Source organism: Abrus precatorius, unplaced genomic scaffold, assembly GCF_003935025.1.
Source record: "Abrus precatorius isolate BTA unplaced genomic scaffold, Abrus_2018 Scaffold8, whole genome shotgun sequence".
Taxonomy (NCBI): Eukaryota; Viridiplantae; Streptophyta; class Magnoliopsida; order Fabales; family Fabaceae; genus Abrus; species Abrus precatorius.
The window spans coordinates 33300831-33327061 of NW_020874428.1; the positions used below are offsets into that span (position 1 = coordinate 33300831).

The 26231-nt window shown below is 33.7% G+C and overlaps 2 protein-coding genes across 10 annotated transcripts; both read left to right on the forward strand.

The window, feature by feature from the left end:
• The first annotated feature begins 1674 nt into the window (after positions 1 to 1674).
• On the forward strand, positions 1675 to 15274 carry LOC113845988 (FGGY carbohydrate kinase domain-containing protein). Of its 6 annotated transcripts, none has more exons than XM_027473766.1 (15): positions 1675 to 1824; positions 2269 to 2348; positions 2901 to 3018; positions 3122 to 3300; positions 3944 to 4026; positions 4123 to 4307; positions 9910 to 9971; positions 10168 to 10270; positions 10358 to 10477; positions 11060 to 11179; positions 11287 to 11407; positions 11492 to 11648; positions 12917 to 12989; positions 13898 to 14025; positions 14706 to 15274. In XM_027473766.1, exons 1-15 carry the CDS (start codon positions 1743 to 1745, stop codon positions 14826 to 14828), a joined length of 1734 nt encoding a protein of 577 aa, XP_027329567.1. In that variant the 5' UTR covers positions 1675 to 1742; the 3' UTR covers positions 14829 to 15274. The 6 variants fall into 6 exon arrangements, with proteins under 6 accessions (XP_027329567.1, XP_027329565.1, XP_027329568.1 ...); XM_027473764.1 differs by having other exon boundaries at positions 1694 to 1824; positions 3122 to 3372; positions 14706 to 15209; XM_027473767.1 differs by having other exon boundaries at positions 1694 to 1824; positions 14666 to 15206.
• Positions 15275 to 16634: 1360 nt separating this feature from the next.
• LOC113874890 lies at positions 16635 to 23450 on the forward strand. Of its 4 annotated transcripts, XM_027513137.1 has the most exons (10): positions 16655 to 17810; positions 17889 to 19731; positions 19825 to 19929; positions 20045 to 20197; positions 20557 to 20720; positions 20857 to 21004; positions 21090 to 21212; positions 21305 to 21392; positions 22471 to 22975; positions 23077 to 23450. In XM_027513137.1, the coding sequence occupies exons 1-9, from the start codon at positions 17299 to 17301 to the stop codon at positions 22635 to 22637; spliced, it is 3303 nt and encodes a 1100-aa protein (XP_027368938.1). In that variant the 5' UTR covers positions 16655 to 17298; the 3' UTR covers positions 22638 to 22975; positions 23077 to 23450. The 4 variants fall into 4 exon arrangements, with proteins under 4 accessions (XP_027368937.1, XP_027368940.1, XP_027368941.1 ...); XM_027513136.1 differs by having other exon boundaries at positions 16635 to 19731; XM_027513139.1 differs by lacking the exons at positions 20857 to 21004; positions 21090 to 21212; positions 21305 to 21392; positions 22471 to 22975; positions 23077 to 23450 and having other exon boundaries at positions 16635 to 19731; positions 20564 to 20720.
• The last annotated feature ends 2781 nt before the right edge of the window (positions 23451 to 26231 follow it).

The following is a 26231-nucleotide window of genomic DNA, read 5'->3' on the forward strand; positions in this document are numbered from 1 at the left end:
TTATATATTTAATTTAATTTTTTAAATGTGTGATGTATATTTTTTTATATAAATTAATAACGAGCTCAACTCCATTGTATTTTTATTAATATATGTAAATACAATTGACTTAATTTGTAAGTTTAAAAAATATATAAAATAAATATAAAGAATTAAAATAAGATAAAAAAAAAGATATCTACAACTTAAAACATGGAAAATAAGTGTAATTAAATTTAACATTTAATCATACATGTATATGTGACATCTCGAGGCTACATTTAAATAAATTAATTACATTACAACAAATATGTAATTGGTGTATGAATCGAAGGACTATCATAATAACACAAGGCTCAATTGCATTTATATGTATAGGATATTGTAATGATGAAAAAAATAATATATTATTATCATCTCACGGATGTCGTATTTGTATTTTTTTCTAACATGTTATTCTGAATACCTTTTTATCAACATTTCTATTCATTTCATAATTTTTTATGATCTAAAAAGTCTATGTTTCATAATACAGAAAAAAAAAAGTGGAGACCTTTAAATTAATCTAATGATTGGAAGAAGCATGCCAAGTGCAGCAAATTTAGCGCCGTTTTCCAACTCAACGAACCTAACGCTCATGTAAAGTAAATTATGATAAACAGTAAAGAAATAATACTCGAGTACAATTAAAACAACATATTTTTCTAAATGTTTTTGTCGTGAAGTGAACCATCCACCAAAATATGCTTGTGTTTAATATGGTTGGGTATAGTCATGTTGAAACATTGAATACTGATCCACTTGACCATCGGAAATACAAACTGAATTCAAATTGATGACCTTTAGATTAAGACCAACCACTCACTAGTTACAACCTCCGAAGTAGTGTCAAATGGTACTCAGCGGAGCTTTCCATCGATTCAACAATGGGAACTTGGGATACTTTAAATGAGTTTATTTTTTCTAAACCATCAAGATTAATATAATGGCCACTATTTATTTGGGTTTGGTTATTTAAGTGTAAAAAATTGGGTTTTTAAATTATTAGATGCATTGTATGGTCAAAATTACCAAATAAGAGGGCTAGAGATGAAAAATACTTCAAATACTTATACATGAAAATATTATACTTTATTGACATAAAAAAAACCAACAACGATGACACAATTTATGCGATTTATGTAAATTTTAATGTTTTATGCTTTTTACCACTTTAAAAGCTCACCTTTTCAATAGTAAAAAAAGAGGACACTCGTTAAAAGAAAAACAAAGAAAGTACTTGCAACCAACCATAAAATCATAACCAAACAAACAATGATAATTATTTTAAACAATTTGAATATTTGTTCAGACATTTTTTTTATGCTACATTATAAAAAGGTTTCGTTAACTAATACTTTTAAGTTATTAAGTAATAAGTCAAAAAATAACATTTTTTTTGTCAAAAATTACAGTCAATATATTTAAAAAATATTAAGATGACTAAATTTTTATGTTTCTTAAACAAATGTTTTATTTTTTAACTAGTGTTAATATTTTTTATTATAAAAATTTAATCAATATTATTTCGTCACTAACAAGTAACAGCGCCACTACGCACTAACGTTTAACTTGAGATAATTTGAGATATGTGATCCGACCTATTGTAAATTTTGCTATCTCATGACAAAGACGAGAGAGAATGTGGAAATATCTGACAAGGAAGAGCAAATAAAAAAGAAGATAAATAAATAGAGACGAAGAAGAAGAGATTGTATATCGAAATGGCCTCGCCTTCCCCTCCCACAGCGCCTTCTCGCTCCGTCTTCCTCGGCGTCGACGTCGGCACCGGCAGCGCTCGTGCAGGTCCTCTTCCGCCATTCACATCTTTTCTTTTCTTTTCGATCTTTCTGTTGCAATTGATTCTAAATTATATTGGTTTTGACTCATTGGATGCTTCACGACGTGCATTTTCAATTGTGCGGTTCTCTTGCGGTTCCTCTGTTTCATCTGATAAACACTGATTCTTTGCTAATGAAATTGCCATTTGGAGCAAGAAACACTTAAACGACGATTCTTTGACTTCGAAAAATTTATCCAACTTGTGATATGGCAAGTTCTAGCTCAATTAATTGACTTAAAACGAGAGAGTTTCATTCAAGAATATGAAATGGATTAGTTCTGTTAATCTATTTTTCCATATTTATCATTCTTATTTTGAGGCTTTGTTAAACTTACGCTGTCTTTATTGTATTGTGCATGCATATGCTAATAAAATTTTTGGTTCTTTTACTGGTGATACCAATACAGGTCTATTTGATGAGAAAGGAAAACTTCTTGGCTCATCTAGCAGCCCAATACAGATATGGAAAGATGGCGACTGTGTTGAGGTAATTTTTTTCCCTGGGTAAGTGGACTTTCAGTAGATTCAAATGATTACCTGAAGCTGGTGTTATACTAATAAATTATAGCCTCTGCAAAAATAGCATGACATATTCACCTAGTACATAGAGCAGGAATTCCATACCATGTTTAGTTGGTTATGAAAATTAAGGGGAAAGTGATAAGATTCGTTTATTATTACTATACATTGGCAAATCAAGCTAGTCTAATATTGGCGATTTGCAAGGAAGGATACAAACAGTCCTAAATTTATGTATCTGGTGCTCTGCGAGGTTATAGCATATACTAAAGTTTCTGGATGGCTAAATGAAACCTAGTATCCCTAAATTCAATTCAATCTGAATCATTTCATAGCTTCATTTTCTATTGGACCAGCAGCTTGTCTATTACGTTGATTTTGAAATTGGGGAAGGATTTTTTTTTTTTTTATTTCCATTTAGTTCCTGTTCAGTTGGATATGTATACTGGTGGTTTTCCTTTTAAATTGTTTATTGTAAATGTACTTTGTAATGTATATTCATCTTTTTTGGTCTATACAGCAATCCTCTACAGATATATGGCTTGCAGTTTGTGCAGCTATAAAAGCAGCTTGCTCTCAAGCTAAAGTTGCATCAACAGAAGTAACGGGACTGGGATTTGCAGCTACTTGTTCTCTTGGTATGTAATATTTTTGAAATTGATGCTTCTTTTCCCTTCATGACATGAAATATTTAATTTTATGTGAAGTAACTGTAACTGATTGCTTTATGAGTTATAACAGTTGCAGTGGATTCTGACGGATCACCTGTTTCGGTTTCTTGGAGTGGTGATTCAAGAAGAAATGTGATTGTATGGATGGATCATAGAGCTGTAGAACAAGCTAACAGGATCAATTCCTGTAACTCACCTGTATTGGAGTACTGTGGTGGAGCTGTTTCACCTGAAATGGAGCCACCAAAGGTACTATCTGAACCAGTCCCATTATTTCATTACAGGTCACTGTACACAGTATACTGTCTAGTGAATTTCATTGTAAGAATCTCATCCTCATATGTCATGTTGTAAAAACTTTTAAGTGCAGGGTAATTTTGGACTTTTTATGCCAATGGATGTATATCTATTGATTGCAGTGACATCTGAAATTGTTAAATAACTCATCTGCAACTGGGAAGGATAGGGCTTTGTCATCTATACTGGATTAAGTTTAGAATATCATGGCTAATCAGAGTAGGTGACCAGCTGGACATAGTTGATAGGAAATTAGGAAATATAGGATCATCAAGTAGTTGATTATTTTTTTTATAATAAAAGGTTTTTTCTCTTTAAACTGTTTGTTTTGTCGATCCTCTTGTTTAATGTATCATTGTATTCATGTTTGAACTTTTGGAGTATAGTGTTTAAATAAACTCATCTATGAAAAAATTATTTTACCTAGGATTTACCTTTAGAAACTACCTAATATCTTAGCTTAAGTTCTGCACAATACAGCTGGTTCATTTAATGTGTGATTATTTCATTTATAATTTTCAGTGTGATTTACTTTTTTATTGTTTCAATTATGGCTTTATCAATTTTTCACTGATACAATCATCAAAACTTTCAGCTTCTATGGGTTAAAGAAAGATTGCCAGAATCTTGGTCAATGGTTTTCAGATGGATGGACTTGAGTGATTGGTTGTCATACAGGTACCCTATGTAGCTTCAGTCTTTTCAATGTCCAAGATAGGTTTGGTGTTTGAGTCTAGTGGCACTTCACTTGGATTAATTTTTAGTAAATTTTAGGGCAACTGGAGATGATACTCGCAGTCTGTGCACCACTGTTTGTAAATGGACATATCTCGGTCATGCACACATGAAGCATTTCAACGATAAAGATTCCCGAGATATGGAAGCTTGTGGGTGGGATGATGACTTCTGGGAGGAAATTGGTTTGGGTGATCTTGTTGAGGGACATCATGCTAAGATAGGTATTCATGTTATCAGCATTGGCCTTGTTAAGAACCAACTATCTCAAAAGATTAAGATATCGTAAAACACACTAAAACATGGATGAGGTGATCCACTTACCCTAGGTTTATGTTTTGGCACTTACTCTGTTCAATAACTTTTTTATATAATATGAATTTAATTATTGAATTTAGTGATGTTATCTTGATAATCATACATGCTAAATTTCAAATTAATTAAATTTCATACGTATGTAATCTTATAGACAAATTTACTTACACAAAATACACAATATGTAGAAATAAAACTGATTGAGGGAGTATTAATTAGTTTTTCAATCGTATAAAACTAGTGTGTTTTCACCCATGCAATGCATAGATAAAAGATTTGTTCTTTTATATAAATTATTTATAATTAAATAATATAAATTTTAATTTATATAATAATAATTTCTTTACTTATGAATTTTTCATGTTTTGTAATATAAATATTTATCTTATAATTTATATGTGATATAAAAATTTATTTTTGTAATTTAAACACGAATATGTTATGTAAAGTTTATATTTCTTCTGATCTGAATATTTGTTCAATGATCTGAATATTAATATATCTGTAGATGAAATTTTTATCATTTTTTAATGCTATTTACAATTATAATTTATAAATTAACATGATTCAACATAAAAAAAATTATTTCATTGGATGTAAATATTTGTCCTTATAGTTTAAATTTTAATATGATTTCATGTAGAAATTACATTTTTGTATAATGCAAGTATTTATTTGCATTTTTACAATGTTTTTAATTAAAATTTAGATATCCAAGTGATGTATATGTTTATATACCAATGGTTTATACTTGTCATATATTAAAATGTTAAAGTCATCCTTTTAATTTATTAACATGTGATCTGTTTGTGAATTTTTATTTTATTTTTACATTTAATTATGACACATAAAATCTAGGGTCTATCTTGTATAATGTTATAGATTTTCTAAACTTTTTCATCTACTGTATAAGAATTTTTAATCTTATAGCTAGATTGATGGAGTTCAATGTTTAGAAAAGGTAGTTAAACAAAATGAGTTAATGAAACTTATTTCCAGAGAAAATGGATCCTACCCTCTGTGTGTAACAATTTTATGTAACTTTCTTTTTGTTGTCACTCAATCTAACAGTTTGATTCTTGACTGTTCTTATTGTTAAAATTCCCATTTTAGTAGATGGCTTGTTCTTGAGCTAAAATGTAAAATGAGTAAAAGCTACATGCTTTTGTATTCCCTATTTGCAATGGTTTTTTTGTCTAAAATTTTACATAAGAAGTGTTAAGATGTTCTATATTGGTTAAAAATAGAAACAAAATACTCCTTATAAGGGTTAGGGCAGTCTTCCTCTTATGAGCTAACTTTTGGAAGTGAGTTAGACTCAAATTTTTTAACATGGTATCAAAGCCTATTCAGTTTGAACGTTGGACTGTTCACAAATGTCTAATCTTATTGGGTCCATCCATGCAAATTTCTAGTCTTGCAAATTTCACGCATCAGATACCCAGTCTTGAGCATGAAGGAGTCTTGGGCATAAAGAGATGTGTTAAGATGTTTCATCTGTAAAGCCCAGATACGTCAAAAATAGCAGAGTACCCGTATCAGACACGTATCCGATACTGATACGTTTCCGATACGCTTAGATACGTATCCAAGAAGTATCAAAAATTAAATTTATTTTTAAAAATTAAATTTAAACTGGATACGGTTGCGATACGGCTCCAAATATTTTGATACGGCTCGGAAACGGCTCCAAATCAGCTTGGCTAAAAAAAATTTTCAGATTGAGTGAATCAACAAAATTGAAACGGGGAGTTTCACTTCGTCTTTCACTTTCCCATTTCTTCTATCATTCGTGAGTTAGGAACAAAACAGAACACGCAAAAATCAAAAATCAGCTAGGGTTCACGGTTCAAAACTCATATATTTCTCCATTTTCATCTTCGTTTTGAGGTTGGATTCTGGGCTTCACGGTTCGACATTTGAAATGGAAAGTACCCAGAAAACAAAGCGAAGAGGATAACCCGCACAACTAGGTTCGACCCATCGTATCCTTTCTTCTTCAACACCTCTGGCGCCACGTAAGCTGGCATTCTGCACGGCGTGAGGAGCATCCCGGATTTCCACTGCTCCGGCAAGGCAAAGAGGACAAAGTTGGAGACCTTGAGTTCCTCATTCTCATCAAGGAGGAGATTTTTGGGCTTCAAGTCAGTGGGTGTGTTCTGAACTTTGTTCCTCTTCTCTCTTCTCATTTCTCTGGACTTCAGCAACAATTTTAACATTTTTTCTCCATTGCTGTAGCGCTTCAAGTCAGTGGGTGTATTCTGAACTTTGTTTCTCCTCTCTCTTCTCTTCTCTGGACTTCAGCAACAATTTTAACGTTCTTTCTCCATTGCTGTGGTGGTAAAATCTCACAAACTTCCTCTTTCATAATTTTATATTTTCTATTCATTTTATAGCAATATTCAATAAAGTAAAAATATTATTCTTGCATTTTTTCACAGCTGTGTTTGATGACAAAAAATGAGTTTTGGTTCTGACTCTAGTTTTAGAATTCCAAATAACTTTGGTTCATTAGAATTTCAAGATGATCATGCTCCACTTTGGGCATTTGTCACTATAAAAGATAAGCTAGGAGATGGAGGAGGCAACAAGTTATGGAGTTGTAATTTTTGTGCTAAAGTGGTCAAAAGTTCATACTCAAGAGTGAAAGCACATTTACTTAGAATATCGGGTGCTGGTGTTGCTCTTTGTCCTAAGGTCACTCCTGAGTATTTGGCTGATTTGAAGAGAATTTGTGAAGAAGCTGAGAATAAAATTAAGCCCAAAACTATCCCACTACCTTCAGCAGCTCCAGCAACCTTATCCCAGAAAAGAAAAAAAATAGGAAGTGGTACACTAGAAAGGGCTTTCAATGTGGATGAAAGAAATCAACTTAGAGCAGAGATAGCAAGAATGTTTTATTCAGCTGGCTTATCATTTCATCTTGCTAGAAATCCTTACTATGTTAGCTCTTATTCATTTGCTGCAAACCATAACCTTAGTGGTTTCCTTCCTCCTAGTTATAATGCTTTAAGAATAAGTCTTTTACAACAAGAGAGATCTCATATTGAAAGATTGCTCCAACCTATAAAATCTTTATAGCTTATAAAAGGAGTTACATTGGTTTCTGATGGATGGACAGATGTTCAAAGAAGGCCATTGATAAATTTCATGGCTGTAAGTGAAGGAGGACCAATATTTTTAAAGGCTGTTGATGGTTCTAAGGAGTACAAGGACAAACACTATATGGCCAACATAATAAAGGATGTAATTAATGAAGTAGGGCAAAAAAATGTTGTTCAAATCATAACGGATAATGCTCCTGTTTGTAAGGCAGCCGGGATGTTAATTGAAGCTGAGTTTCATCATGTATTTTGGATTCCTTGTGTTGTTCATACTTTGAATTTAGCATTGAAAAACATATGTGCAGCTAGAAATATTGATGGAAATGAAAATGTTTTCAATGAGTGTCATTGGATCACTCTCCTAGTTGATGATGCATCTTTTATCAAGACTTTCATAATGACTCACTCTATGAGATTGGCTATTTTTAATGAGTTTTCATCTCTTAAATTGCTTTCTGTTGCTGAAACCCGTTTTGCATCAATGGTTGTCATGCTAAAAAGATTGAAGTTGTTGAAACGTGCTTTGCAAAATATGGTCATTAGTGACCAATGGAATAGTTATAGAGAAGATGATGTTGGTAAAGCTGCCCATGTGAAAGAACTTATTTTAAATAATATATGGTGGGATAAATTAGACTATATTCTTTCCTTCACAGATCCTATATATAGCATGCTTAGAAAATGTGACACAGATGCTTCTACTCTTCATTTGGTCTATGAAATGTGGGATTCCATGATTAAAAAAGTGAAGACAGTCATATATAGGCATGAGGAAAAGGAAACAAATGAAGTTTCCAATTTTTATGATGTAGTTCATAGTATACTGAATTTTAGGTGGAGTAAGAGTTGTACTCCACTTCATTGTTTGGCCCATTCATTGAACCCAAGGTAAATTTCAAGTTAGTTACTGTCTCTTGAAAAATAAAAATCATACTATAACAAATTTTTTAATCATATGTAGGTATTATAGTGAAGAATGGCTTAAGGAAGCTCCTAATAGAGTTCCTCCACATCAAGATGATGAAGTTTTGAGAGAAAGGAACAAATGTTTGAAGAGATATTTTTCTAATGCTGAAGAAAGAAAAAATGTTTTTGTTGAATTCTCAAATTTCTCATCTTGTGCAGCTGACTTTGCTTCTTTTGATTCGATTGAAGATAGGTGGACATTGGACCCAAAATCTTGGTGGGTAATGCATGGATCTTCTACCCCTTTACTTCAAAAGCTTGCCTTAAAGCTTCTTGTACAACCTTGTTCCTCATCTTGCTGTGAGAGGAATTGGAGTACGTACTCATTCATTCATTCTATGAAGAGAAACAAAATGGATCCAAAAAGGGCTGAGGATTTGGTTTATGTGCATTCCAACCTTCGTCTTTTGTCTAGGAAAGAAGAAAAGTATACTAAAGGAGAGACAATGATGTGGGATATTAGTGGAGATGTACACGATCCACTTGATAATGGTGCTGGATTTCTTGAATTGGCTGAATTATCTCTTGATGAACCAGACTTAGAAGTTATGTTTTTTGTAGATGATGGAGATGGAAAAAATGAGTGTGACAATGTTAGAATTAAATAGTATAAAGGCAGGACATTTTTTTTTGTGATAGTTCTATATTTCTTTTGGATAGAACTACCATTTCTTTTGTGGAATTCTAACTTGAATAGGGGTAAAGTATGTAATTTTTTGATGTGTTCATAGACAAGGAAAGATATGATCGCATGTATTTTTTTGTAAAATGTGATCTTTGATATGTAAATGTAACACATTAATATAAATTAATTATCAATATTTCTTTATAAATATTATTTCATTAAATTCATGTTAAAGTATCTAAGCCGTATCGTATCTTGAAATTTAAATTTTTTCTGTATCCCCGTATCGGTATCGTATCGTATCAGTGTCGTATCAAGGATCCGGGCTTCATAGTGTCTCATATTGGTTAGGAATAGAATTAGATTACTCCTTGTAAGGGTTAGGCTAGTTCTCTTTCTATGAGCTAGTTTTTGGGAGTAGGTTAGACTCAAGTTTCTTAATAGGAAGTTTGTGCACAAATAATGACCTCTTTGACTAGGATTGGATCAAATTTTTATTTGTCTAACAATTTTTAAATTTCAAAAAATAATCTGGTGGAATATTTTGGTGCTACTGCAAACTTTATCTGTTCACCTTAGCTTTAATATTGAACCCAATTATCTCATGTGAAGAACTAATGGGTCAATATGATTAGGTTCGAACATTGTTAATAATATATTTATTGAAGAATTATTGTGTTTTCTCATGTTTGATCAGTTGATCTGATGAAAACTGGGGATAAGCTTTGAGTAAGCTTATGTATTATCTATGTTGGTGCCATTCATTGCTATTTCTGTCTTCCCACAACTTAACTTGATACTGAGTCATTATAACAGGACGAAGTGTTGCTTTCCCTGGCCATCCTTTGGGTTCTGGCCTTACTCCTACTGCAGCCAAGGCAAGAAATTTTGAATTGAAGATTATGCATAATTTTGAAGTTTGAACTGGTGCCTCCTTGAGGTTCATTAACAAAGCAAACATGTGTTACTTAGTTGGAAGAATCAGCACAACCTACCTCCATCTATGGAGATAGGTTCAGTTTGATGCAACAAACTTCTTTGATTGGCTGGTGCCTGGTTTTTTGAAATTTTCAGGAATTGGGTCTGGTACCAGGAATTCCTGTTGGGACATCACTAATTGATGCTCATGCTGGTGGTGTGGGAGTAATTGAAAGCGTGCCACCATCAGAAGCTGAAGGTTGACCTGACATACTTTACACTAGTGATTGTAAGCTTTGGATAAAGCTGTAGTTTTTCTTAACTAAAAGAACATGTGTATCTTCAGAACATGACAAGGAAGCAATTTGCAGCCGAATGGTGTTAGTGTGTGGAACTTCTACATGCCATATGGCTGTATCCCAGAGCAAATTGTTCATTCCTGGGGTTTGGGGGCCATTTTGGTCAGGTACTCTATACTATTTTCTCAATTCTGGACAATATTGTATGTACCTTTTTCTAAAGAGACATTTGAAATAGTCATTGTCCATTTTTATCTATTGGGATAATTACCATTGCAATTCATGTAGTTTAAATGTTGCTTTTAACTTTTTACAAAGATGGTTGAAAGTTAGTGTTTCAAATGAGAAGAGAATTTTCCTTTTTTGATAATAATTGTAAGTTGCTTGGTTGTGATTAAAAATTCATGAATAAATTTTGCTTTGGTTGGAACCTGGATCTGACAGGTATTCATTTGGGTTGAATTTTATCTCATTTTCTTATACTTTTGTGATCGTATTCTTTTTTGCACGTCTTTTTTAAAATATCTGTGTGGCTAGTTATGATTACTTCCTTTTGTGGAACATTGATATTTGCATAAAAGATAAGTGGTAACTGAAGTTTTTCTTCACATTTTGACAGGATCGCCTGAAGGATAACTTGTTTAATTTTCATCATATTCTATTTTATTTATGGTTAATTAAAGCACTCATCATTTCTTCTCTTGCATCTGCTATGTTGTGATGCATTTTTTCTTTATCCAAACTTTCAGCAATGGTACCAGAATATTGGCTGACTGAAGGTGGACAGAGTGCTACTGGTGCGTTATTGGATCATATAATTGAAAACCATGCTGCTTCTCCACGCCTTGCAAATCGAGCTGCTTCCCAAAGTAAGGTTTTTTCTTGATTTGTAATATTATACTAAATATTTATATTAACAATTCTGATTTTGACAAATGTCCTAACCAGACTAATTTTCTATGCTGTAATATTTCAGAGATTTCAGTTTTTGAGCTTTTGAATAAGATGTTGGAAACAATGATGATTGAGCAGAACCAATCCTTTGTTGCTGCCTTGACTGATGATGTACATGTTCTTCCTGACTTCCATGGGAATAGGTATTTGGTGATCAACAGCAGCTTTCCTCCCTGCCATATACATATTGACTTCCAAATAATAGGCTGTTGTATGTTATGTCCCAGATCTCCCATTGCAGACCCAAAAGCAAAAGGAGTTATCTATGGTTTGACACTTGACACAAGTGACAAACAGTTGGCTCTTCTATACCTGGCAACTGTGCAGGGTATTGCATATGGCACACGCCACATTGTTGAGCACTGCAATGCTCATGGTCACAAAGTAAGGATGCACAATGCTATAACATGCTTGAGATTATTACTAGTTCTTTGGGTTGGCCAATTTTTAATTTCAATTTTACAGTTACACCCACTTCCATTAAGATGTTTAACAAGAAATAAATGACAATATATTATGATTCCACTGTATTTTTTGAGCCACTTGTTATTACTCTTTTGTGAAATTTTTAACTATAGGGGCACATAATAGGTCTTGGACACTCCACATGTGCTTATTGAGTGCACTCATGTCCAACACCATTGTTCCAGAACTGTCACAGTAGACAGTGTATATTGTTTGTTGGGGAATTAGGATTTTTGTTTTGTGGGGTTGGCGATTTGGGTAATCAAGTCATGAGATGCTCTATTGTTAAGTTGATAATATTCAAGATTTTCCAAAAGTATGTTGCACACTGGTTACATTGACACTTTAAAGATAAATAAATTCATATTCTACTAGCTATTGGGGGTTTAATATTGTATTATTATACCTTTAGTTTCAAAGAATGACTTGATTGAAATTCTTAAGCTTTTAAGCAAGAGTCTAAGAGTTGTTAAGAATTGATTCTAACTTTTGCTTAGAAAACATATTCTGGAAAGTGAAAGAGAAATCCTCAGCACAACAATTTATTTAGCATAATGCTCTGATTGAGGTGGAGGGCGAGGCTAGGAAGTTAATATACGGTGCTCAATTTTGTATATGCCATTTGATTGGAACCCAACAATAAAGAGTGAAAACCAAAGCATATTCTGCTGTACTTTTTTATGCTTCAAAAGATAAGGGCATTACAGAAGAAGAAAGAACAGAAAGGTAGAAAGATACCTACTGCTTAGTGCTAACACTTTCCAGGGCAAAGGTCCTAAAGAAAACACACCTCAACTTACTGATGAGAACTAGATGATAATCATTCACGCACTCTATCCTCTATCTAACCCCCACTAAATTATTACTCTCATTCCACTATGCCTGCTGATGCTAATCAGTGACTAACTCCCACTGGCCTGCCCCCTCAACCACTTTCTTGGGCCTTCTTGTGTATACCTTCCAAACCTTTGCCCCGTGGGCTGTGAGACAATTGGTCTACTATCCATTGTCTAAGGACCGTCTTTCATATTCTGCTTATTAACATCATTATAGTTGTTGTATCCTTAGAAGTAACTAAAAGTTATTTATATAATTGTTGTATAGCTCTGTTATGTTTCCAAGTCATCACTCTTGTTTGTTGATGCAGAGTTGATTGCTTTTATTAATGGTTCTTCCCTTGCTTGCAGATAAACACACTACTTGCATGTGGTGGCCTTTCAAAGAACCCCATCTTCATTCAGGAACATGCTGATATTATTGGTATGTGTACTGTTGAGTTTAGGGGGAGCATTTATGCATTAACACAGATACTCACATCTTCTTATTACATATTCTATATGGACCTTCTGTTATGTAAAGGATGACATGAAGTAAAATATTAACAAAATTATGCTAGTAATTAGGGTTGTTCACATGGTCACGCTCCAGGCTAGTTTGCTTTGATGATCAACCTAGAAACAAATAATATTTCACTCTTCATGTACTTCACCAACCAATCCACAGTTTAAGGTTTGGTTTGTTTCCAAACGTGCATTGTTTGTTTTCAAGTCATAGAAACCAAATGGTAAAAATAAAAATTATAATATCAGCAATATATAATTCAGTTTCAAATTCTTATCTTATTCACTGATAACTAAACTACAATAACAAAAGAAATGCAATAATCCAGCAATAGAAAAACATGATAATGAGTCAAGAGCTCCAATCATATGTGTAATATATGTTATCTAGTGTTTATATATAATTTTCTGAGTTATATATATTTATGTGTGTGTGTGTGTGTGTCTAAATGGTACGCTTAAAACATAGAACCTTGTATTTTCATTTTAGGGCATCCAAATCAAACGAAATTGTGTAGTCAAGAGTCTGAAAGAATCCAAACTTTGGCTGGTCTTCCCAACTCATAATTTTGAACACCCCCTCCTAGTATCTCAAAATTCATTCGTAACACAAGTGTTTGGGATCATAAGGTCCCCTGCAAAATCTAGGTTGCAATTATTCCATGATCTGGATTCTATCTTCTTTTTACATATGTTTTTATTTGTTGTTAAAAAATGACTGACGTTCCTGTGCATCCAAATGATATGGAATGATGTGGACAATCATAGAAGCTTTATTTGATATTTAGATTTTTAAAGAATGATGAATATTGTTTATAATTTTCCCAGGTTGCCCAATAATTCTTCCAAGGGAAAGTGAATCTGTGCTCTTGGGTGCTGCTATTCTGGGTGCTGTTGCTTCAAGGAAATATCATAGCCTTAGAGAGGCCGTGAAAGCCCTGAATGCTACTGGCCAGGTATGGATGCTTTTCTTTCTATCTTGAAATGAAAAATGAAGCACAGAGTAATTTTTTATTTCATATTAGAAATCAAGAATAATCTCATTAAATTATATGTATTGGTAGTACTTTCCATAATTCTTAATGTTGTCATCAACTTTTGCGTAATTTGATACTAAAGTTGGGAGTATGAGGAATTGAAATTTGTAGAATTGTAGTCAAATTAGAATAAAAGACATAGTATTAGTTCAAATTTATAAGATATCTCCGTGATATAAAAAAATATTTAAGAAATAACCTATTATCACAGACTTTGCATGCACTATATCTCTAGGTCAGTTCCTTGCGATTACCAATTTTGTATTTTTCAGTGAAGATTATCTATGAAATATAGATTGGATGTGATACTTCCTAGTTACTAGTTAGAAAAATAGATAAATAGGATTTGTTATACCCTGTATAATTGCAATGACCCGAAGCAGTGGGAGGCTGTATTAACTATATATTATTTGCATCTTATCATCCGTACTAAGATGCACAGATGTGTCTTGAGCTATTAAATTTTAATTGCATGTGGTAAATCATCAGATTTTCCATTATCTTGCCATGTCCCTACAGCTGAGGTGTTTCTGTTAATGAAAGAAAACGGTGGTACTAGTTTTCCCTGAACGGGTAATGAAGTACATGAATTTTGTCAGGTCATTCATCCGTCTGACGATCCAAAGGTCAAAAAGTATCATGATACTAAATACAAGATCTTCCGTAGCCTTTATGAACAGCAGCTCTCTTATCGTTCCATGATGGCCCAAGCCTTGGCATAACTTTGCAGTATGTTTGGATTCAAATTATCAATTGCAATAAGATGCTTTTTGCTAAACCTCTATATGCATGTGCGGCCTTGAGGACGAGAGATGTTGGAATGAAGAAGGAAATTATGGCCAGCATATTACCAGTTTGATGAATATATGTTTTCAAGGTTATGTTTTTTGGTGGTGAGTTCGACATTGAAAAATTCATTTATGTTGGGGAAAATAATCATCAATACCGAGGTGAAAAATTATTTTAGAAGTTTTATGTACAGGCTCACTGGCACCTTATTTTTTACAACGCCTCATGTCAGAATCAAATTGGCAGCTGATAGCACACTGTAAAAAATTAGATCACATTATTATTCTAAGAAATGTACTTTTTCAGATTTGAACTTCTTGGAACCTCCTCCACTCTTTTTTTTTGGCATTCTGCGATTCTAGCTTTTTTTTGGTTACTGGAAAACGGAGTGGGAATTGGGTTAGAAATTTTTTTTAACACAGGGTTCGAACTCTGGCCCCACAGCTTAAGAAGTCACGGATTTGGGCTTGAATATTACGTAATCGTAGTGGAATGAAGTCAATTTTATTGGCAAAAAAAGAAACATTATAAAAGTTGATTTAGGAATTTATCATTTTGTTTTACGTCATCAATTTATCATTATAAGAGTTCATTTTTCTCCGTTCATTATTTTGTTCTAATTTTAAGTTTTACAATTCTCTTTGTTAGTGTTGTAGCTCATACTTATTTTCGTTTCTTACTTCCTTTATTACAAGTGTATGGCATACGTTGATCGATCATGTACAAACCTGAAATATTAATTTGTAAGAGTTTCTTTAAAAGGGGATTTCTATCGTCTATTTGTTGATATATAGTGTAACATATATGAGTTGTTAAATATTTTAAAATTCTCAAATTGTAAGCATGTAACTAATGCATTTTTTTCCTATAATTTCTAATGCATTCACTATAATTTTTAATAGAAATTTAATCATTAATCTATTAACTGATGTTCTTAAAATATAAAACTTTTTTTAGTTGCTTTTATAAGTTATAGGGTTATATGTGGATAGATTTATATGACTCCCTAAATAAGCAACTACTGATGGAACAATGATAAAATTGGCTTTATTAACTCTCGACAGGGATAAAAAAAATACTATAAATATCATATATATATATATATATATATATAATATCAAACAATATTTTAATTGTATCTTAGAATATTTTAAAATACCTTGAATTATTTTCTTAGATTAATTTGTTTAATTTCTTTTTTTTTCTAAACATTAGGGCTAACAAGCCTCCCCCCCCCCCCCCCAAAAAAAAAAAAAACAACAGAACTAACTCAAATTATATCTTAATTTCTTTATATATATATATATATATATATATATATATATATAATGTCTGATTAATATCTTATAAAATAAGATCAATCAATAATAATAATATAGAGTATTCTCAAATATTTTATCTTATCTTTTGTCTCAATTTTAACAAAAGATATAACACTTAATATTATCATTACACTTTTATTATAATTTCAATATTTTTATTTATTAAATATTTAATCATTAATTTTCAGGACAATGGTAAATACTATACAGTACAGTAACTACTTCTGGATTTATTAATTAATGGAAAAACAAAATCAATGCTAATATTTACTCAATACAATTTGTGGGTGTGGAGGGAATGGTTGAAAAAAAAAAAAAGATTGAAGGTGTGGTGGTCACATGCAGAAGGAGAGCGTAAGTCGAAAGGGCATATGCGAGGGAGATAAATAATATGCCAAGAAATACCGTTACGAGAGAGTGCCACGTGGGACTCTACATGGCAAACAGGCATCGCATCTTGGAAACCATCCATCCATCAACCACAGCCCCCACTCTCTTCCTTACGCCTGTGCCTATGGCGCTCCTTCTCCTTCTTCTTCTTCGTCACCATCATCTTCTTCTTCTCCCTTTTCAATTCTACAATCCTCTTTGAAACCCTCTCTTCATCCTCCTCTTCCTCTCTTCCTTTCCTCCCCTAAGCTCACGTGTCAGTACAGCACTCACGCGCTTCCACAATCTCAATACAACAGAAACCGCACCTTATAGTATGTGTGAGAGAACCAACAACGCCGCTCAAACCCATCAATTTTTTTCAATTGGGTTATGTTTACACTCCGAAATTTCGAATTTTTCCGTCTGGGTATCGCCCTTTTCGTCGTGACAGGTATCGCTAATAGCTCCTTTCTCTCTAAGTTTGGATCTGCAGTCGGGGCCTTCGATTCTTTTGTTTCTATTTATGTAATCGGCGCGTGGTTGTTCTCAGAAATGTGATTGGCCTTTTATTTTTCAATTATTTTTTCTTTATCTTGAACGTAATTCGAAATCATAAACTCACCTATTGAGTGTAGCAGCAACGGGGCAACGCTGTATGGTTCTTGTCGGGAGTTGTTTGTTGTTTGTTGTGATGATGTGAGTGGTGCTCATGTGTAATAAAGGGTTTCAATGCTTGAGCGAGTGTGAGAGTGTAATTGATCATCGACAACACTTCTTCATGGATAGTCCCATTCGATCGCCGGCTACCGGTTCCGGTTCCGGTTCCGGTTCGGCACCTGGTTCCAATGATGATAGCCGGCGTGTTAAGTTCTTGTGTAGCTTTCTGGGGAGCATAATGCCCCGTCCCCAAGATGGGAAGCTGCGTTATGTTGGCGGTGAGACGCGAATTGTGAGTGTTCTGAGAGATATCAGCTATGAGGAGTTGATGGTTAAGATGAGAGAGCTGTATGAAGGGGCAGCTGTGTTGAAGTACCAGCAGCCTGATGAGGATCTTGATGCTCTTGTCTCTGTTGTCAATGATGATGATGTGGTTAACATGATGGAAGAGTATGACAAGTTGGGGTCAGGGGATGGATTCACCCGGCTCAGGATTTTTTTGTTTTCGCAATCTGAGCAGGATGGTTCATCACATTTCATTGATGGGGATGATTCTGAAAGGAGGTATGTTGATGCTTTGAATAGTTTAAATGATGTTTCTGACTTTAGGAGATTGCAACAAGCTGAGTTTCCTATGATTAGCCCTGTTGAGGAGATTCATATGGCTGATCAGTACTTTAATCCAATTAGTGTGGAAAGTGGGGTTCATAGCCAGAGAAGTGGGGACCTATCTATGTCACAGTACAATATGCATCATCTCACGATCCAGCACCCGCAAAGTATAGGCCAGAGGTATAATGAAATGGATGCTCCTTGGAATCCTTCCTATTACTCTCCTAGGCATCATGGTCTTCATGACTCCAGATCGTTGGTTGAATTTCCATCTTCTCCTTCTGGCACAAGGTTTCGTATGCAGTTTCCTGAGATACTGGATAAGTCCATTGATAGAGTGCCCGAAGAGTTTGCTCGACACCACGTAAATCATCATCCAGTGTACGACAATCAACCACAATATTCTGAAAATGTTGTGTGGGTGCCAACTGGGGCACCACATGGTGAAAAATCAGGTTTTCCAGCTAATCTTCTTCATGGCCACCATGTTCTTGATGGGAACAGTATTTGTGAGCAGTGTCGCATGGGTTTTCATAGAGGTCAACCACATCTGGAGCATTCTAATATTAGTAATGGACTTCCACCGATTACTAATCCATGTGCAGAATGCCCGACAAGCAAGGATTCTTTCCCGGTGAATGCTGATGCAAAGTTACATCCTGTGATCTATCCCAATGAGCCTAGCAATGATCATAGGTCTGTTTATACTGATACTCAGAATCATGAGAGAGGATGGGGTTTGAGGCATCAGACAACTACTCGGGTTGAGGAATCAAGAGGACATGTCTCTGGATCTGGAAGAGTGGGTGATGTTCCTGTTGTAAATTTTTCTCTTGGACATGGTAGTGTGACTGATGGACATACCTTGTCTTCCAATTATGTGTATCAACGACCCAGACCTGAATCGGGAGCTGAACTATTCCCTGACCAAACCGTGACAGCTATACCACATCTAAATATGCCTCCTCTGGAAGAGCACGCTGCAAGGTATGGAAATCCACCTCCTCCTTATGTTGTGGATAATAATTATGCAGTACCTCGTGGACATCCACCTGGGCATGGTTTCTGGAGCAACACTCCTGCTCCTGTTCATATTGGACCATCTTATGAGACAATTACTCCACATCAGCAGGTGAATGGTATGATAAATGCTGCATTAATCAGGGGAGAAGGAAGTCCAGGATTTTTCATTGGACCAGATAATCAGAATCATTGGGTTGATTCATCGCAGAACTTGTCAGGACATGACGGGTCAGCCACCCCAGAAAATTTGTATGCACATGGTCTGAAGTTGAATCCCAAGCCCCTTGGTGAAGAAAATCAACTCCCAATTACTGTAGATACCATTCATCCCCCACAGGACATGAATGCAGGTACCTGCATGGAACCTGTGCAGCTGCCAAAACCATCTTTTAATATGGTTCACAATAAAGAGGTTGCAAGAAGTGATACTCAATTGACTGAAGCAATGAATTTTCAATCTAAAAGTTTGCTTGGAGGAGGAATAGAAGCAAAAAATGAGGACAAGGTTGAAAACTCTGATGCACCACAGACTATATCTTTTTCGGAGAAAAATAAAATTGCTGAGAATTCACGCGAAGCTGCTGCTCCTATTGAGTCTAATAATTCAAATTCAAAGCCTGAAGCAGAACGTGGACATGTTGAGAAACTGGCTGATAAGGACCATTCTGCTCCAGAAGATTCAAAGCAATTAGTTGATCAATTCAGCTTCTTGCCTGAGTTGATTGCTACAGTAAAAAAGGCTGCATTAGAAGGTGCTGCAGAGATGAACACCGCAGCTGATGAGCGTGCCAATTCTCAGATGCACGATTCAAATACCAAAGAAGAAACAAAAAATGATGTAGAACCAGCGGTGAGGATGAATTGATTTTGTTTTCTTTTATTGACAGAGTAGTGGTTGTGCTATGTTGGCTCATATTGTGGTATGTGTTTATTTTTCTTGTAGAATGCTCATGGTGATATAGATTTGGACTCTGAAAATGATCACGTAGATACTTCTAAAATTGAGCCTACAAAGGCTGAGGAAGAAGCAATTGCAAGGGGACTGCAGGTTTTCTTTCCATCTTACTTAAATCCATTATGCTCTCATTGTTTTTATTTTTCCGTTTCAAGATCTTTTCTTTTTCTATTGCCTAGAGTTTGATAGTAGCCTAATCATTTTTCAGACTATTAAAAATGATGATTTGGAGGAGATCCGTGAGCTTGGTTCTGGAACTTATGGAGCAGTTTATCATGGGAAATGGAAAGGTTCTGATGTTGCCATTAAGAGAATAAAAGCCAGTTGTTTTGCTGGAAGGCCATCTGAAAGAGCAAGATTGGTATTATTTGTGTCTGATAGTTTTTCTTTTTGTTTAACTTACCTAGGATTTATACTTGTAGAATAAAAAAATTATAATCTTCTATGCATTATTTGATGAGCTCATGAAAGGCTTAAATATTGACTGTGCAAGAAATATTTAAGCTATGCTTTATTACTTTTGGGATTGAAGTGAGAAATCAGATTGAGGTGCTATTTTATTTGACAGCAATCTTAATTTCCCACATTATAAGGATATTTAGAATGTAGGTATGATACAGCAACTCAGCAAGTAAAAATGCGTACATGTAATTTAGCATATATTGAAACATTTGTTAGTGCCCCAACTCTATTGTGATTTCATTCTGGTTGTTGCCCCAGATTGCAGATTTCTGGAAGGAGGCATTGTTGTTGAGTTCATTGCATCATCCAAATGTTGTCTCATTTTATGGTATTGTTCGTGATGGCCCTGATGGTTCTTTGGCAACAGTCACAGAATTTATGGTTAATGGATCTTTGAAACAGTTCTTGCATAAGAAAGATAGGTAATTTGATGTATGCACGAGTTTGTATTTTATCAATATTTAATATGTTTTAAGGCACTGGAATGTGTGCCCTCCCACCTGTAAATTCTTATGGACTGGTATGTATTTATGCTTCTTATTCTGAGCAATTTAACAGAACAATAGATCGTCGAAAGAGGCTCATTATAGCCATGGATGCTGCATTTGGGATGGAGTATTTGCATGGGAAAAACATTGTGCATTTTGATTTGAAATGTGAGAATCTATTGGTCAATATGAGAGATCCACAGCGGCCTGTCTGCAAGGTATCCATAAGGGTACACACACACACACACACACACAAAAGCAACCTGCTAGCAGAGATTGAGCAATGTTTGTGTAATTTTTCAGATTGGTGATTTGGGTTTGTCAAAGGTTAAGCAGCACACACTAGTGTCTGGAGGGGTACGGGGAACTTTGCCATGGATGGCACCTGAACTTCTTAGTGGGAAAAGTAATATGGTGTCAGAGAAGGTATTATTGGCACAGCTGTTTGACTTTACATAGCTAATACCCCTTTTGTTGTTTCTGATGACCTTTCTTTGCCTATGTACTTACTTCTGTAGATTGATGTTTATTCATTCGGGATAGTCATGTGGGAAGTACTCACAGGGAATGAACCCTATGCTGACATGCATTGTGCTTCAATAATAGGTAAGAATTAATTAACCAACAAAATGCCCCGAGCATTTTGTATTGCTACATATTTTACTCATCCATTTATGTTCCATATTTATTTCGTCTGTCTATCTTTTTGTTAAAGATGTGCTTCAAAGAGTATTGGAATGTTCTTCTATTATAGTTTGCTCAGGAAGTCACCGACTGATTTCTTTTCAATTTGAGTTTTATACTGTATTCAGGGAGTAATTTGTTAACTGTAGGAGTGAACGTGGTTATAATTTATTCTAGTGAGATGACACTGGCACGAATTGTTACAATTCTGTCTTTGGCAGTCCTGCTTAATCATTAACTTGTAATTCTTGTTCTCTTTTTTCACTCTTCCTCACTTTCTTTTATAAAGTTTCTATGAATTGTCTTCTGTGTCTGTCTGTCTCTGTATCGAGTTTATAATCATGTATTTTGGCCTACCTCAAGTAATTTGTAAGCATCCAACCCTATATGCTACTGTAAAATATTGTGAATTCTAAAGTCTAGTGAGTTGTGAATTCCAAAACAGCACATCTTATTCCACTACACAGCAGCTACAGTGAGGTTTCTCAAAATTTGTTGTGTCAATTACCTATTGCACACTTAGCTGGGGGCTTCAGTATTACAGGATTAAATGGTCTGTTATGAGCTGTTGTTAACCCTCATTGATGTGTAGAATTTGGGGTTGGAGAAGTTCCAGTAATAAAATTAAGAAAAGAAAACCCAGTAATATAGGATTTGGTATAAGTTGAAGTTAGGTACCATTGATTATGTTTCGGTCAGTTTCTGATTATATTTTTGACCTCTAATGCTTACTTGAACTATACCTGGACTACAGTCATGTTATTCCTATTGTTGGTAAGGAACTGAATTTTTTAGAACTGGGATGGGAACATGTGTATAACTTGTACCAGAGTATGGGTAGACAGGATAATGAATCAAAACTGGCCTGTTTTGATGAACAAGAATATGGAGTTTCTTAATCTTTGCACAATCTAGTTCTAAATGCGCTCCGAGTATTCTGGTGTTCAGAAAAACAGGCTATATGTATCAATTATCACTATTGTTTTACTTTGTTTTGCAGGAGGAATTGTGAACAACACTTTACGTCCTCAAATCCCAACATGGTGTGATCCTGAGTGGAAGTCTCTAATGGAAAGTTGTTGGGCTTCTGATCCTGCAGAAAGGCCATCGTTCTCAGAAATTTCCAAGAAGCTGAGGACTATGGCTGCTTCAATGAATGTGAAATAGTCAATTGATCTTGAAACAATTAATTGACCTTCTTACATTGTATGTAGCCTAGAATTGGTAGCAAAAGGGAAATAAGGTGAAGCATGGTTCTTCCGGTTCAAGGCACCAACAAGCTTAGCTTTAAGAAGGGAAAAAAAAATATATTTAAAGGAGTATTCAAGCTTATCCAAGCTTGTATTGTAATATCATGCCTTGGTTTAATCTAAAAAAACTCTTGTAATGTGGCCTTTAACGGTATTTTCCTTAGTGCAGTTACTTGCACTATAGCATGGATTTTCTCCCGGAAGCAGCATGGTGCTCTGAAGAAAGCTACATGTGTTATATCAGTATGTCACAGTGTGAGTGCTTTTGTTAATATTTAGCTGCAAATACTGGCTATAAAAATATATTGTTTTGGCAATGAGTGTAATTTTATTCGTCCTCTACGGGGTTTTTGCAGTTTTGCACGTGATCATGGTGATGGTATGTAGCAATAGTTGTGTGGTTTTACCATCAACTGAGGAGAAAACCATTCCTTCTGGAGAGAGGTGTACATAAATTAACCAACCACATGTCTCCTATGCTTTCATATGGAGAGGATAATGACGAATTGTGCTTCCCGTTTGCAGATGAAACAAATTCAATTTGTCATCAATATTTTTATTTGAATTGCTTTATTTTATTGACAAGTATATTCTTAATGACATGAATCTGCATGCTTAAAGATTTGTTTAAGCTCTTGAAGCTGCTGTATAAATAAAGGTGATTTTATTATATATATATATATACACAACTGTAGGCGTTGTTCTGTTTAATGGAGATAAATATTGCTGGTTAATATGGTGTATTCATCATGTTTCTTGGAAGACCGTATTGGTTTGCTGAAATATACTCGAGAATTCGAAGAATAAATTAGCAAATTTAGGACACGGGAATAAAACAAATATTGGAAAGGGTAGTTATAGCCAGAATACCATGACTTGTAATGGCAAAGCAATACACATTAGTTTATTTTAAATAATTATCACATATTTTAGTATTTTGTTATTGTGAGGTTTTAATTGTTTAATTTTCATTAATCAAATTAAAGAACGTCAATGAGAATATATATATATAATTAAGTATTTTTTTTATTTTTTAAATTAAAAATATTATTAATGTTCTTAATTTTTATTTTAATGTTTTATTTTTTTGTGGGTGAGTTCTCGATGTTAATAATGCTCTTAAAAGTATCAGTTTAGGCGTTTAAATCTTTATTCAATTTTAAAAACGTTATAACATTGATAACTTAAAAAAATTAAGTTGTACAATTTTTTTTAAAAAAAAGTTAAAGTAAAATTTAAATTAATTTTAAAGGATGAAGAGTTATAATTTTTTCAAATAAAAAAGTAAATATTTTAGAATAAAATGATTTTTTTAAGAATGAGTTATCATTCATAATAGACAGCAGATGTTACCTTGTTAAATAGTGCTACTTATGTTCTATTTATAAAAAATAGATATATAATTTATCAATATTAATAAAAAATAATTATATGTTATAAATTTATAATCAATTTAAAAAATATTCATAATATTAATTGGTGTTTTATATATTAAATGAATGAATATGGACACTTATATAATTAAAAGATTAAATATCTAGTTAACACATATTTTACAATAAATAAAAGTATAAAAATTAAAAATTAATTCATTTAAAAATGAGTATTTATTTTTACAATTAAAATAACAAAAATTGACAATTGATAATTTTTTTTATATAAATATGACCGAAAGTGGTGGGATAATAAAAAAAAAAATTGAAGAATTTGGAGTCGTATTCAAGAAAAAATTTGAACTCGTGGGCATGTCTATGTTCATAACTCCCCAGTATGAAAAAATCGTTGTGTATATGATTTTGGCTAGACAAATTAATATCACATATCAAAGCTTCCTTATATGACAAAATCGCAAATTAAACATTTCGTTGACTACATTAAGTTTCATGTGCCTATATCTGAGATTAATCAAAAGTAAATAAAATTAGTTTCGATTAGGGGAGTTTAATGTTTTTCCAATGATTATATAATAAAATTTTAAGTAAGATGCTGTAGCATCACCAACTCTCAATGTGAAGAAAATCCACAAAGTCAATTTCTGTGACACAATCAACATCTACTCCCTTGGCCCTCTATTAGTACTGCTATTTCGTACCTAAAACACGGGGTAGACTTTTCTATTAAAGTCAAAGTAGGATGACTTCGTACACTTGTCTATATTCTCTACAATGAATCCCACCAAAAGCATTCACGTTGCTATTTACGTTTTACAAAATGAAAATTACTTAAACGACTATCTTCCTAGTTAGTTACACCATCTATTTTAATATGAAATTGGATAAGAAAATATCATATAACCCGATTTTCTTTTCTAAAATCTTTGTCATATCGAATAATTGAGATTGCCGTTGACTCATGGATCTGAAGTAGTTTTGACCACTTTAACCTATCAATTAACTATCATTAAATCTTCGTGAATTGATTTTTATTTAATATATGACTCAAATGCATGCATTGATGCCGTTATAGTTTTTAATTAATATTAAGACTCAATAATTCAGAGTATTATTTAGAAACTTAGATGTGATCCTGGTATATATCAACTACATGGGTTTCTTACCAGTGTTATTGAAACAAGTAACTTACTAATAAAGGGCTTAGCATTTGACATTTCTTGGGTTGTGACTCGAGAAAGCGATCGGTTAGAGACCAATTTGAACTCAGTAACGTAACGCGGTGTGTTTACAATGCGTATTGGTAGTATTTTACAAAAAGTGCATGAAGATAATAACAGCTTGATTATTAATATTTGATTATTTATTAGCTCGACTCACACGTATTCGTTAGACTCTTCAATTAGCGATTAGAGTGTCATATTAAAGAAAATTGATACTTCACTCTGTAAGCATAAATAAATTGGTGTCCATGTCTACTCAGCATCTTTGTCAACCCTAGTGACGACATATACAAGTGTGTGATCTTTCTGCGAAAACCCTGCTTATTTTTATACTAAAACGATTTTTTTCCGATATGATGCTTATCTTGAATCTATAATTAAATTTAAAAGATTAATTTAAACAAAGTGAATCACAGGTGTCATGATAGCAAAGTTATCTTTCCTTGGATCAGCATAAAGCTAATCATATACCAAAAGCAAAACCAAGTAATTTGGAACAAATCATATGGGGGGACATAAAAGAGTTCTTAAATCCTATAGCTTGGTATTTCTTCTAATCACACAAAAAAATAAGGTTGTTCAATCCTCAATTTCCTACATCCTTTCCTCATTTTTTTTCTCAAGCTAAAGAACCTTCCTATAACGCCACAGAGAGATCTTATGAATTTAAGGCAAAAATAAAAGCGGGTGAAAAAGACAGAAACTGTAACAATATTAAGACCCAACAATAAAGATCATAGTCTGCACCATATGAACCATGAGTTCGTCGGCACAGTCTTGCAATATAAAATTGGTTTCTTTTAATCCTGATTTTGTGTATCCCAACATTCTGCTGAAACTGCTTCCCTACTTGAAAATGTAGTCTAATGCATGCGGTTGAGTTGCAAATCAGACAAG

What these genes read in the sequence shown, in the direction of transcription:
- LOC113845988 (XM_027473763.1), top strand. Translation starts at nt 1,743, where the DNA reads ATGGCCTCGCCTTCCCCTCCCACAGCGCCTTCTCGCTCCGTCTTCCTC. An exon ending in TGCAGCTACTTGTTCTCTTG is followed by an intron (nt 3,019 to 3,121) that starts GTATGTAATATT and finishes GAGTTATAACAG; the next exon opens with TTGCAGTGGATTCTGACGGA. An exon ending in AGTGATTGGTTGTCATACAG is followed by an intron (nt 4,027 to 4,122) that starts GTACCCTATGTA and finishes AGTAAATTTTAG; the next exon opens with GGCAACTGGAGATGATACTC.
- LOC113874890 (XM_027513136.1), top strand. Translation starts at nt 17,299, where the DNA reads ATGTGTAATAAAGGGTTTCAATGCTTGAGCGAGTGTGAGAGTGTAATT. An exon ending in CATCTGAAAGAGCAAGATTG is followed by an intron (nt 20,198 to 20,556) that starts GTATTATTTGTG and finishes TTGTTGCCCCAG; the next exon opens with ATTGCAGATTTCTGGAAGGA. An exon ending in GCATTGTGCTTCAATAATAG is followed by an intron (nt 21,393 to 22,470) that starts GTAAGAATTAAT and finishes TTTGTTTTGCAG; the next exon opens with GAGGAATTGTGAACAACACT.